This window comes from Berghia stephanieae, chromosome 2 (assembly GCF_034508935.2).
Source record: "Berghia stephanieae isolate SIO BIC M18660-M18661 chromosome 2, UCSD_Bste_1.3, whole genome shotgun sequence".
Classification (NCBI taxonomy): Eukaryota; Metazoa; Mollusca; class Gastropoda; order Nudibranchia; family Aeolidiidae; genus Berghia; species Berghia stephanieae.
The window spans coordinates 7568003-7582410 of NC_088361.1; the positions used below are offsets into that span (position 1 = coordinate 7568003).

At 36.4% G+C, this 14408-nt stretch overlaps 1 protein-coding gene across 2 annotated transcripts in view; it reads right to left on the reverse strand.

Annotated features, from left to right (window-relative positions):
• Window positions 1–10258: 10258 nt before the first annotated feature.
• Window positions 10259–14408, reverse strand: part of LOC144964248 (exportin-7-like) — a 32162-nt gene continuing 28012 nt past the window's right edge. For both annotated transcript variants that reach the window (XM_078898303.1, XM_078898302.1), the window contains exons 27-30: window positions 12181–12335; window positions 11779–11877; window positions 11179–11306; window positions 10259–10413 (exon numbers count right to left, since the gene is read on the reverse strand). In XM_078898303.1, the coding sequence (XP_078754429.1) occupies window positions 10314–10413; window positions 11179–11306; window positions 11779–11877; window positions 12181–12335 (482 nt within the window). In that variant the 3' untranslated portion in view covers window positions 10259–10313. The remainder of the gene's footprint in view (window positions 10414–11178; window positions 11307–11778; window positions 11878–12180; window positions 12336–14408) is intronic.

Genomic DNA, 14408 nt, shown 5'->3' on the forward strand with positions numbered 1-14408 from the left:
AATACTCTAAGCTGGATTAAGCATTTTCTAGTAGGCAGGAAACAGAGAGTTAGCGTGCAAGGCACAGTGTCAAATTGGACAGAAGTTCTTAGTGGAGTGCCACAAGGCAGCGTCTTAGGTCCAACTCTTTTCGTAATCTTCATTAATGATTTACCAAGTATTTTGTCTAGCTCATGTTCAATGTATGCCGATGATACTAAAGTATACAGAAAGGTAAACAATCTAGAAAATAGAGACAGTCTTCAGTTAGATATTGACAATCTAGTCAACTGGGCAGACGATTGGCAACTGAAGTTCAACGCTGGAAAATGCACAGTGCTACATCTTGGAACGAAAAACAAAATCTTTCACTACGATATGAGACAGCATCACTGTAGCGACAGAACAGCTCTGAATAAGTCAAAACTTGAGAAAGATTTGGGAGTACATGTTGATACTAAATTAAAATTCTCAAAGCATATAGAAACACAAGTTAATAAGGCAAACAGAATCCTCGGACTCATCAGAAGATCTTTTACCTATTTAGATGCAGCAACTATGAAAATACTATTTACTGCATTAGTCAGACCCCATCTCGAGTTCAGCAACTCAGTATGGTCACCACAATTTGAGAAAGATAAGAAACTTTTTGAAGGCGTGCTTCGCAGAGCAACTAAAGTAATTCCTGGGTTGAAAGATAAGCAATATGAGGATAGACTGAAACGTATTGAAATTCCAAGCATGACATACAGACGAGTACGAGGTGATATGATTGAAACATACAAGTTTACACACAGTTTGTATCAAGTCGAGAGTAAACTTTTCGTGTTTGCAAACAATGGAACCAGAGGTCATAATTACAAGCTGCATAAACCAAGGTGTAACACATCGCTTAGGCAACACTACTTTAATCAACGTGTGATCGACCGCTGGAACAGTCTCCCTGAAACGGTGACCAATGCTCCAAGTGTCAACGCCTTCAAAAATAGCTTAGATAGCCACTTAGCAGATTACATGTTTAGCATAGTTGAACCGCCCATTAAGATCCCATCAAAGGGTTAGACGTATATACAGGTCAAAAGATCTGTTAGGGTTAGGGCCTTCAATTTATCAAAAAGTTTATATATTATAGATACAGGTCAAAAGATCTGTTAGGGCTTTTTATTGACTTTTATCTCGATGAACTGAATGCCAAGATCAGCAAAGGCACAAAACGCCTAATACGCTGGAAAACTATACTATACTATACTATACTAAAAGTTCTAGCCAGCATGAAGAAAAAAAAGAAATGATTTTCTTTGTTTAGAACCAAGATGGCCGCCGTTGCCGGGCGGCGTGACATCAGACTACTGAATCCAATTCTGATCGATATTAATCTGCTTGATATTGGTGTGCATTCAATTAGCGCGTTAGTGTTATTCTTTCTTTACTAGGAAAGCTACACCATGTTGGTAAAGTGTGTCGTCTCCAGAGTACCAACCATATCTTATGTCCATCTGCGGCTGTTGTCTCGCCAATCCCCGTCCAGCGCACTTCAGACAAACCTATAACGTTCCATCTGTATTTTTCTCAATTTCATGTGTTAATTCTGTTAATTTTCCTGTTGCGTATAGGGTTCTAACGTTCCAGTTACGTATGGTAACTCCCGTACTTGGTAGTTTGATAGATTTTTTGACGCCAGTACCCGACTTATCGCTACCACCCTGGAGGTTGGCAGTGGTGAACGCGGTCGTTGTTAACCCGGGCCCCGACCTATCCGGTATGTTGCTTTGGTCATTGGTTGTGTCAGTTTCTCATGTCCTTTCAGTGGGCTTGAATAAAAAATTAAAAAACTCGGTGGTGTCCACGTCCTCTCCGTGTTGGATCCGAATAGTTGGCATGGATTACACCACCATTATTGAAATCTTGTGGGGCTATCCCTTATCTCCACCACTCTCACCGTGGTCTTGATAGGTAATCACCAGTTGGATGCTTCGATGTGTTCGTGTTAAGAGATGGTGTCGTTGTCCGGGGTGTCTCCTTTAGTCACACCATAGGCACACAAGCAACCACACCACGGCAAGGTCGAGAGGTGGGGAGACCTAGGAGGGTCTCCTTAATAATAAGGGTACTTAGGAAGGCTCTCCTTGGGTCTCCCTATTGCACACCAAAATTCAGGAGAGTAAAAAAAAAGATCTTTTATATAGCACAATATCCACTTAAAGTCCTCAAAGAGCTTTAGAAGAGGCCCCTGACCAACAGCAACACGTTACATGTAGAACGGGATATGACGCCTGTTACTGTAAGACAATAGTGCCTTTTTTTTCCAACAGAGGCAACGCTTTTAACGGCAAGGTACTCATTTTAAACTTGAGTACGGTGAGAAAATGTAAGTAAAGCGCCTTTTCCAATGACTCAACTATGCGCCGAGCGATGACCCATGACCTTCCGATCCGAATACGAGTGTCATACCACTAGACCACATAGCCGTATCACCTCTCTAAGAAATTTTTCCACATTTCGATATGCAATATCGACAGTTACACACTGATTCAGCTAGTTTTTTTTTTTGTTTTTAAGGGTTTTACGGCGCTTGCAACACATTAAGGTCATATCAGCGCCAGTAAAAAGGAAAAAAATGGGATAGTAAAAAGTTCTAGAATTACAATCAAAGCACCCAAGAAATAGTAAGATATAGGGGAACTGGGAACAAATAGGGATCAGATGTAGATTCCAAGAGCATACCACCAATGCACTTAGTTTGAGATCACCTATAAGTCTCATCCAGACACAAGCACAAAATCCAACAAAGAGGAATACACTCAAATGCTTGCATTGTACATTAAAATAACAAATATAATAACACATAACAAAGAGATGATTTACAAGGAAAAAAATATCATCTCCCAAAACAATAACTATGCATTTGACTGTTTCCCTCCCAGTCAAGGACTCGGGCCCAGGTCGGGACAAAACCGAGCAATCTCACACCAAGACAAAAACAGAAAGCAAGTTGGAAAACAGATATAAGGGGATAGAAGACACGGTAAGTACCTCCCTGCCCACTGTGGAGGTAGGGAACCCCACCCATGATTCAGCTAGTTCACATGACGAAGGAGGAAGAAGAGGGTGGGGGGGAGGAGGAGGAGGAAGAAGAAGAAGAAGAGAAGACGAAGAGAGAAGAAGAAGAAGAAGAAGAAGAAGAAGAAGAAGAAGAAGAAGAAGAAGAAGAAGAAGAAAGAAGAAGAAGAAGGAAGAAGAAGAGAAGAAGAAGAAGAAGAAGAAGAAGAAGAAGAAGAAGAAGAAGAAGAAGAAGAAGAAGAAGAAGAAGAAGAAGAAGAAGAAGAAGAAGAAGAAGAAGAAGAAGAAGAAGAGAAGAAGAAGAAGAAGAAGAAGAAGAGAAGAAGAAGAAGAAGAAGAAGAAGAAGAAGAAGAAGAAGAAGAAGAAGAAGAAGAAGAAGAAGAAGAAGAAGAAGAAGAAGAAGAAGAAGAAGAAGAAGAAGAAGAAGAAGAAGAAGAAGAAGAAGAAGAAGAAGAAGAAGAAGAAGAAGAAGAAGAAAGAAGAAGAAGAAGAGAAGAAGAAGAAGGAAGAAGAAGAAGAAGAAGAAGAAGAAAGAAGAAGAAGAAAGAAGAAGAAGAAGAAGAAGAAGAAGAAGAAGAAGAAGAAGAAGAAGAAGAAGAAGAAGAAGAAGAAGAAGAAGAAGAAGAAGAAGAAGAAGAAGAAGAAGAAGAAGAAGAAGAAGAAGAAGAAGAAGAAGAAGAAGAAGAAGAAGAAGAAGAAGAAGAAGAAGAGAAGAAGAAGAAGAAGAAGAAGAAGAAGAAGAAGAAGAAGAGAAGAAGAAGAAGAAGAAGAAGAAGAAGAAGAAGAAGAAGAAGAAGAAGAAGAAGAAGAAGAAGAAGAAGAAGAAGAAGAAGAAGAAGAAGAAGAAGAAGAAGAAGAAGAAGAAGAAGAAGAAGAAGAAGAAGAAGAAGAAGAAGAAGAAGAAGAAGAAGAAGAAGAAGAAGAAGAAGAAGAAGAAGAAGAAGAAGAAGAAAGAGAAGAAGAAGAAGAAGAAGAAGAAGAAGAAGAGAAGAAGAAGAAGAAAGAAGAAGAAGAAGAAGAAGAAGAAGAAAGAAGAAGAAGAAGAAGAAGAAGAAGAAGAAGAAGAAGAAGAAGAAGAAGAAAGAAGAGAAGAAGAAGAAGAAGAAGAAGAAGAAGAAGAAGAAGAAGAAGAAGAAGAAGAAGAAGAAGAAGAAGAAGAAGAAGAAGAAGAAGAAGAAGAAGAAGAAAGAAGAAGAAGAAGAAGAAGAAGAAGAAGAAGAAGAAGAAGAAGAAGAAGAAGAAGAAGAAGAGAAGAAGAAGAAGAAGAAGAAGAGAAGAAGAAGAAAGAAGAAGAAGAAGAAGAAGAAGAAGAAGAAGAAGAAGAAGAAGAAGAAGAAGAAGAAGAAGAAGAAGAAGAGAAGAAGAAGAAGAAGAAGAAGAAGAAAGAAGAAGAAAGAAGAAAAGAAGAAGAAGAAGAAGAGAAGAAGAAGAAGAAAGAAGAAGAAGAAGAAGAAGAAAAGAAGAAGAAGAAGAAAGAAGAAGAAGAAGAAGAAGAAGAAGAAGAAGAAGAAGAAGAAGAAGAAGAAGAAGAAGAAGAAGAAGAAGAAGAAGAAGAAGAAGAAGAAGAAGAAGAAGAAGAAGAAGAAGAAGAAGAAGAAGAAGAAGAAGAAGAAGAAGAAGAAGAAGAAGAAGAAGAAGAAGAAGAAGAAGAAGAAGAAGAAGAGAAGAAGAGAGAAGAAGAAGAAGAAGAAGAAGAAGAAGAAGAAGAAGAAGAAGAAGAAGAAGAAGAAGAAGAAGAAGAAGAAGAAGAAGAAGAAGAAGAAGAAGAAGAAGAAGAAGAAGAAGAAGAAGAAGAAGAAGAAGAAGAAGAAGAAGAAGAAGAAGAAGAAGAAGAAGAAAGACCAAGTCGCTTATTTAATCTATTTGACCAAGATTTCTCCTGAGACAACAATTCTGTCATCGCGTTTTAAGATTATTCCCATAGTTTATTACTTGTAGACGGAAACAAACGGCTGAAATCTAACAATCACTGGGTAGTTCCTGTCGCTTAAACCATTAATTTCAATAAGGCTTTTTTTACACAAATTATTTATTGTTTCAATTTTTTTCCTTGTCAAACTCAGCCAGATGTTGGTTATCATGGAGTAACAAGACATCAATCTTCGGATGTTTATTTTTTTTTTTTTGGTTCTGATCACCCGGAATTATTGCATAGCGTTTACGGTTTTAATTCCCTGCTCAAATGCTTTCCAATATTTCCTTGGTTTGGTGTTTTAACGTGGAGGAGGCGCTAAAGCATATTATCTTTTTTTTTTTCTACCAGGAATATTTTTTTTCATCAGTATTGTTCAATGCTTTTGTTAAATGGAAGCGATGGGACGGGCTTAATTTGGATTTTTTTATTAACTTTATTATTTTTCCCCGAATGAGAAACTTCAAATGTTTACGCTCCGTGTAACCAAAAGGATTGAGCTCAAAACTCAATGTTTTGTTTTTGTTTGTTTTTAAGGGTTTTACGGCGCTTGCAACACATTAAGGTCATATCAGTGCCAGTAAAAAAGAAAATGGGATAGTCAAAAATTGTAGAATTACAATTAAAGCACCCAAGAAAAGACAAGACAAAGGAGAATTTGTTCAAATAGGAAACAGATGTAGATTCCATGAGCACACTATCAAAGTACGTAGTTTGAGATCACCTCATTCAGACACAAGCACAGGTCCCCACTAAGAGGAATACACTCAAATGTTTACAAATCATACAAAAACAAAACATAGTACTACAGTGCATAACAGAGAGATGATTTACAAGGAAAAAAATTTCATCTCCCAAAACTAACTATACATTTGACTGTTTCCCTCTCAGCCAGGGCCAGGACAAAACTAAGTAATCTCATTCCAAGGCAAAGACAGAAAGCCAGTTGGAAAACAAATATAGGGGGATAGAAGACACAGTAACTATGGGAGGCCAGGAACCCCACCCAGTCAAAACTCAATGATAACATTCAAAAAGCAAATAGAACATCAGATGTTTGTTTTGTTTTGTTTGTTTTTAAGGGTTTTACGGCGCTTGCAACACATTTAGGTTATATCAGCGCCAGTAAAAAGGAAGAAAATGGGATAGTAAAAAGTTCTAGAATTACAATTAAAGCACCCAAGAAAAAGTAAGACAAAGGGGAACTAGAAGAAATAGGGATCAGATGTAGATTCCAAGAGCATACCACCAATGTACTCAGTTTGAGATCACCTATAAGTCTCATCCGGACACAAGCACATAATCCAACGAAGAGGAATACACTCAAATGCTTACACTATACATTAAAAATAACATAATAATACATAACAGAGAGATGATTTACAAGGAAAAAAAATATCATCTCCCAAAACTATGCATTTGACTGTTTCCCCTCCCAGCCAGGACCCCAATCAGGGCCAGGACAAAACCAAGTAACCTCATTCCAAGACAAAGACAGAAAGCATGTTGGAAAACAGATATCAGGGGATAGAAAACATCAGATGTATTACAATTTCCTATCATGGAATATATTATGGAAAGAGAGAAGACAGAAGGCCTCTCAGTCTCAGCGAGAAATTTATCTTTGTGGGCCACAATGGTCGACCTTGCTTTACAATGGCTGCCGATGTTTGTCTGGAGGTTTCTCAGTTTCTTTTTGGACATCTGGGGATGCCAATTGCTTTCTTAGAAAAGTTTTTGCGTATAAAAAGACCATAACACATGATGTATATTGAGTGCAAAGCGCCTGTTCATCAAATGGAATCACCATTATATTTCAGAGAAGGATGCATATACATCTAGCTTCCCTTAACTGTTGCCTTTACACAGGCATGCTATTTTACTAAGCTGCCACCCAAATTTTGTGACGAAGCAGAAATAAATAAACAGGTAATAATTTTTTTTTTCAATTCATCATTTTTTTAATTTCATCATTTTCTTAAAAAAAAAAAAAATACAGGCAGTGTATTCATAATCTTAACCAACAATATTAAATGTATAAAAGAAATTGTAATGTACAACAGACAATCTAAGCTTTGGACCATTAACGTGTTATTTCACAAAACAGATTAAGAAAAATAATCAATATTTAAGTCTAAAGTTAAGAGAAAAACAAAAATGACCATCTTGCCCAATGAATGAAGAAAGTCTGGTTTTATCTACATCTCATGTACATAAAATATCTTTTAAAAAATATTGCAACAACTTGACCAAACTTCTTTGAAACAATCACATGGAATGAACGAGTTATTATTGTCAATGAAAGCCAACACTTGTGCATAATTAAACATTTGCACACACCAAAGAAAAATAGGGCTGCCAGCAGAACAAATTGAACAGATATAACATTTAATTTTAAGACAATTCAAGACCCTTGAAAACAAAATCCTTTCCAACATAGTTTACAAAAGAACCCTGAAAAGACCCAGTGTGTTATTTGTGGCATTTTCTCTTTTTTTTTTTTTTCTTCTGTTTTTAATTCAAACTTACTATATTTTTTGGTCACAACAGTGACTTGAAGAAGAAAAGAATAGTGCAGTAAAATCAAGATTCAATCAACATTCATTATACTTAAGCTTTTATATAGAGCAATATCCACTAAATGTGCTCAAAGCAGTCAACAAGGGGTCCCTGACCAACAAATCATTACATTCTTAGATTGCAGAGCCATTAATCCCATATAGCCTGAGTTTATATTGGTTTCTGTTCGCATATGATGGACAAAAATCGCTTGCTTTCCTTTGGTCTGGTCTATCGCAAAATACTTTCTGCCAGATCTAACAGCTCAAGACACCCAATCACTGTTGACTGGAGAAGTCCGTAAAAAACATAACTTGACCCAGATTTGATCTTGGCCTCATTCTCTGATATAAAACAATAATATCATCTCACAAACTCCTGCAAAGGATCCCTGCCATATAAGGGCGTGATTAATAATTCATTCTGTTCAAATCTCTGTTCAAATCAAGAACAAAATATATGCAGTTTTATCGTTTTAAATGATCCAATCTTATCACGTTAACAGAATATTGTTTATGACGGATTTTCCCCTTCATAAAAGTGTTCTGGCGGGATCAAATAATATGAAAATAAAAGTGACATATAACGAATAATTTTGCTCTAAAAATGTTCAAGTCATATCAGAGCCTAGGAAAATGATGATGAAAAACTCATATTTGTCTACCCTGACAACATTGTTATCATCTTGGCCACAAATTTTTCACTTTAAATATCACTGAATTAAGACGAAGCTCCCCCCCCCCCCCCCCCCTTCCCACCCTTCTTCTTCCATCAAAAATTTCTTGTTTTTAAATTAAAAAATTGAGGGTCATTTAATTCATCAATTTTTAATGTTAAAAATTTCTGGCCAAAATAAAAAAAAAATATTTTACTACAGGATGAGACTTTTTAAGATCACATCACTATCATCTCGGAAAAAGAATATGAATACATTACTCATTGATGCCCTTTGCTAAAATCTAAAAAGCCTGAAATTGTTTCCCATAAAGACCATATATGAAAATATTTTGTGTAAAGCCTCTCCTTTGTCAAATACGATCACCCTTAAATTAAAGCATCTAGCTTTCCCTTAACGTTTGCCTTTAAACAACCAATACCTTCATCTTTTAATAAATCAAGTCACCAAAACCGACCATGGTCAGTAGGAACATTTCAAAAATCCAGTTTTCCGGATTCAGTCCAAAAAAGGGTATCGCTGATAACTGCTAAGAGTGTGGAAAACTCTGGGCCACAAACACCTTAAGGAGAGTAAGAAAATAAAAGGGTAAAAAAGAAAAAGATCCAAGCAACAGTTTAACCGTGTGCACAGGTCACAAAAAGTACAAAGTATAACACAGGGATAAGAAAAAAAACCACCCTCACATCCCACCGCTTCACTAAAGCCAGGATCTGAATCTGACCTAAACCAATTTGTCTTATTCCACGACGATTACAGAAAGCCAGGAAGATAGCAATATATAGGGGCATGGCATATATAGAAGGAATAGAAGACTACCAACTTCCCATGAAATACTGACAAGACTAAACTATTCATGATGGGGTTAATTGCTAATAAAACAGGACAGAGATCATCTGTGCTCATTGTACATTATAAATAAGATCTGTTGCTCAGATGTGTCAGGGACAATACTTGTGAGTTCAGTGCTGAACTGTTACAACTAGTTTTAGTTTTTTAAAGCCTTCATGATAAAGCTCATCAGTCCAAAGCTGAACCATGATGTGTGATTAACAAAGCATCCTGTAGAGATTGTGTCATGTAGGAATAGGAGTGCTTAGAAAATAAATTGCATTCACTCCACTAACTGCCTCAAACCTCAAGTATAAGGTGCTACAGTCTTCTGTAAATATATACAATTAGAAAATAGGTATCAAAATTAACTAAGTGGACAGATCCTTTGGGGGAAAAAGGTGAAATTATCTATGCCAACTTTTTATTCGATAAATTTGAAAGGTAAGAGATTTAATCCTCAAACATTGGTAAATGCAATATGATTGACGTTATGTAGTGTCAGATCTAAGCTTTGATAACTGGACTACCGCAAAGCAACAAAATACTTTGCTATTTCACAAAATTTTAGGCACAAATTACAACCACTTTCAACAAGTAATAGCAATAGCACATTATTAGAGCTTCTTTATAAGGCGTCAGCACTATAAAAGCCTCAGTGCGCATTTCTTATCAATATTTTGTACAGCATTCAACTCTAGAAAAACCTTTAAAAATAAATTCTGATTTACCCTTTTTCAAAGAGATATTTAAATTTTCGTTTATAAAAGCAAACACATACTAAAAAAAAATGTTTAAAGAAAAAGGAAAGAAAAAAATATCTAAAAAGTTTTTTAAACAAAATCTAAAAGTCACAAATATCCAAATGGTAGGACATCCACTTCTTAGAAGAATCAATGTATGTATAACAAAAAATATCATAATATATTAAGTGAAGTTAGTGTCACCAAGGCCTGGTGAGTTTTAATTTATACCCTGGAAATTGAACTGGTCCTTGGAGATGCATTCATCTTTCTGTGGTTTCCACTTATTTTCTGAAATACCTATTCACCCCTTGTCAACAGGCTGCTATTACTCAGCTGGTCTTAGTGTATTCAGCAGTAATGACAAGAGGTGAAGGTCTGCACAGAACACAAACACATACTCAATTCCGGTCCCGTAGCATATTCACACATTCCATCCAACCGTGAGGACAGACAGAGAATTTGAAAATTGTCAAGCAACACTGGACGAAATTAAATTTGTTTTCCTGGATTTGTTTATACAACAGATCAACAATAACACTGACCAAGATGTTATCCATAACTCATCATATCGGTGGAAGGACTGTTATTACTGGGAGCTTTCAGTGAATCGTTAATGTCTCTCCTGAACACAGACAGGTTTTGGGTGAATCTGGAACAGAACAGGATAGGTCAAAAAAAAGGTAAACATTTGGACCAGATGCTAGGAACAGAGCAATAAAAAGAAAACGTTAGCCAAGTGAATACTCCCTCACCCCACATCCACCCGCCCCCACTCCAAAAAATACATAAATAAAATAATATATATATATATATAGCGTGGAGCCAACATTTATTTTGCTTTTGGGAAATCGACTCGTATTAAATGGCATCTAATTTGTCTCAAATTAAAGACAAACCAATAGCATGAAAAACTATGATGACATGTCACTGACTTTTGGATCGCATCAGAATTGAGAAAATAAGTATTAACTTCTTGTTCAAATTCAATGTATGTAACACTTTTAAGCTTTCCATGACAACTGATGACAGCATTACTAGAAAAACTGGACCATAAATTAAAAAAAAATACTTTATTGCACTTTTCTATGTTTACATGACGATTTTTGCTTGGAGTCTAGTTCTTGCACGGGCTAAAATAAAACATAAAATAAAAATACAAGCACTACAATTTTTTAAAAACCTTGTTATTGTACTGTAATCATTTCATAATTTGTGCCTTAATAAACCTCCCATTGGCCTGGACCTCAATCTTAAAGTGGAATTACTTAACAGGATTTGATTACAACTCACCAATTATGTCGACTAAAATATTAAAAACTGATTTCACAAACTACAGGAAGACGTTTGATGTTCATCAACGTTTTATCAATAATTTACAATGCACATTATTCGGCAAAATATTGAGATGATTTACCTATCTCTATTCTTGGCCAATAATGATCTTTCCACACTGTCCATCAAACTTTGAAAACAATTGGCCATGGCTTCTTGCTTTTCCACAGGCTGACTGGAGATTATGTTCCCTCGCAATTTATTAAAATGCTGTAAAATCAAAGAAAAACATACCATTGACATTTATTTAAACAAAACCTTAACAATGAAATATCTTCTTTTTTTTTTGTTTGCCTGTCACATCATACTAAAATAATGCATAAATATTACTGAAAACTTGCAGATTGATCAAAAAGCTGAATGGTTCTAAGTCTGGATAGGCGTCTTTAAGGATGGAATTAATAAATCTGATTTTGTAAAATAATTCTTGGTAATTTGGTTCTCCTATAAACTGGTAGATTTTTTTGCAAAAATAATCCAATATATCTTTTTCACAAAAAAAAAAACATTTTTGTATTATAAAATTATCACTAACTTAGCCTTTATCTCTGGAATTATATTTTCCCGATTTCTTTAAATGAAAAGCGAATTTCATCCTCAAAAGTAAGAGAAGTAATTTCCCACTCCATGAATAAGGCATTACTTGATTGAACATGGATGAGGTAAATGTTGTAAGTCATACCTCTTCATTTAGAAGTATGAGTCCAAGGAGAGGGCGTGACATGGACCACTGATTCCGACAATCTTCAAACATGATGATATTCAACACAGTGGAAAGCATCTGAGCATTGAGAAATTTCATTTTGTAATTGAATAAGTGCATGAATTTATTAATTTTTATCAAAAGAGTTTTTCAATATTTTCAAGGTTACTGGTGTAATTTGATATATATATATATATATATTTTTCAATCTATCAAACTTTTACTATTATAGTGAATATTAAAAAAGGAGACAATACTATGTATAAAACTTCAATTAAAAGAGATTTTGAAGTGTTGGTATAGTAAACAATACTTCTTAAAGTTCAAGTCATCTCAAAAAGATATTGATTTATGGCCCATTTTCATGATAAATTATATCACCTGTTGTAAAATTTCAGGATGTAATTCCAAGATGCATAAAAAAGCTTCACTATCTTGAATGGGACCACTGTTTTTCTTCTTGTTGATCAAACGTCGGAACAGATATGTAAGGATGTTGTCTAGTGTTGCACAACAACCTGTGCACACCATTGTGTCTGCAAGATTGAAAGACTGATGTTAGATTGACCAATGTATCACGTTAAGTAGTCCTTAAAGTTCATAAAACCCATGGAGCCAGACTTAATCCTAGTTTTGTTATGTTCAACATACAGCAAACAATTGCCTGAGATACCTTTTGTGTGGACCAAAAGCCAACACAAAGTACTTTCCACCAAATATGAGATTCATTCATCCAATCACTGCTGGTGGACAGAGAGATCAAAAAAAAAAAAAAAACTCCCTCAAAAAAACTCCATTCAATCCATGATCAAAACTGGTTTCTATGCAAAAGAGTTGAGTGCTCTTTCAACTGAACTATCTCGATACCCTTCATCGTTTTAATCTAAACTTATAAAAGTTTTATTTGTTTTTAAGTGTTTTACGGCGCTTGCAACACATTAAGGTCATATCAACGCCAGTAAAAAGGAAGAAAATGGGATAGTAAAAAGTTCTAGAATTACAATTAAAGCACCCAAGAAAAAGTAAGACAAAGGGGAACTAGGAAGAAATAGGGATCAGATGTAGATTCCAAGAGCAAACCATCAATGTACTTAGTTTGAGATCACCTATAAGTCTCATCCGGACATAAGCACAACATCCAACGAAGAGGAATACACTCAAATGCTTGCGCTATACATTAACAATAACAGATATAATAATACATAACAGAGAGGTGATTTACAAGGGAAAAAATATCATCTCCCAAAACTCTAATTATACATTTAATTGTTTCCCTCCCAGCCAAGGAACTCCGGCAAGGATCAGGACAAAACCAAGTAATCTCATTCCAAGACAATGACAGAAAGCATGTTGGAAAAAAGACATAAGGGGATAGAAGACACAGTATGTACCTCCCTGCCCACTATGGGAGGTCAGGAACCCCACCCAGAACTTATAAAAGTGGTTCTTGATTAGCAAAGACTCCTTTTAAAAAACTTGAGCAATTATATTGTGCAATATCCACTACACCTGCTTGAAGCGCTTTACAAGGGATCCCTAGCCCACAGCCACACTTAATATGTGGGATGAGACATGATGCCTGTACGATTATATTACAATGTGTTTTCAACAGACAACGTCGTTAAAGGCCAGGTAAGCATTTTAAACCTGAATACATTGAGAGACTGATGGGAGTTAAGAGCCTTTTCCAAGGACTCCACTTTATGCCAATCAGACCAGAATATTGAATATTGGTTTATGCTAGGTTGAGAAAATGTAGGGATAAGAAAATTAATTTATTCACATCAGACCTTTTGTTGTCAGACTTATTATTTTAAGTTCATATTTATCTTCATTTGTGTTACATCCCATCATAATTGTTAGGAACATAACCGATTGAGAGTGTCTCTCTCTCTCTCTCTCTCTCTCTCTCTCTCCTCTCTCTCCTCTCTCTTCTCTCTCTCTCTCTCTCTCTCTTCTCTCTCTCTCTCTCTCTCTCTCTCTCTCTCTCTCTCTCTCTCTCTCTCTCTCTCTCTCTCATCTCTCTCTCTCTCTCTCTCTCTCTCTCTCTCTCTCTCTCTCTCTCTCCTCTCTCTCTCTCTCTCTCTCTCTCTCTCTCTCTCTCTCTCTCTCTCTCTCTCTCTCTCTCTCTCTCTCTCTCTCTCTCTCTCTTCTCTCTCTCTCTCTCTCTCTCTCTCTCTCTCTCTCTCTCCTCCTCTCTCTCTCTCTCTCTCTCTCTCTCTCTCCTCTCTCTCTCTCTCCTCTCTCTCCTCTCTCTCTCTCTCTCTCTCTCCTCTCTCTCTCTCTCTCTCTCTCTCTCTCTCTCTCCTCTCTCTCTCTCTCTCCTCTCTCTCTCCTCTCTCTCTCTCTCTCTCTCTCTCTCTCTCTCTCTCTCTCTCTCTCTCTCTCTCTCTCTCTCTCTCCTCTCTCTCTCTCTCTCTCTCTCTCTCCTCTCTCTCTCTCTCCTCTCTCTCTTCTCTCTCTCTCTCTCCTCTCTCTCTCTCTCTCTCTCTCTCTCTCTCTCTCTCTCTCTCTCTCTCTCTCTCTCTCTCTCTCTCTCTCTCTCTCTCTCTCTCTCTCTCTCTCTCTCTCTCTCTCTCTCTCTCTCTTTCTTGATGGTCTCTGTGGGC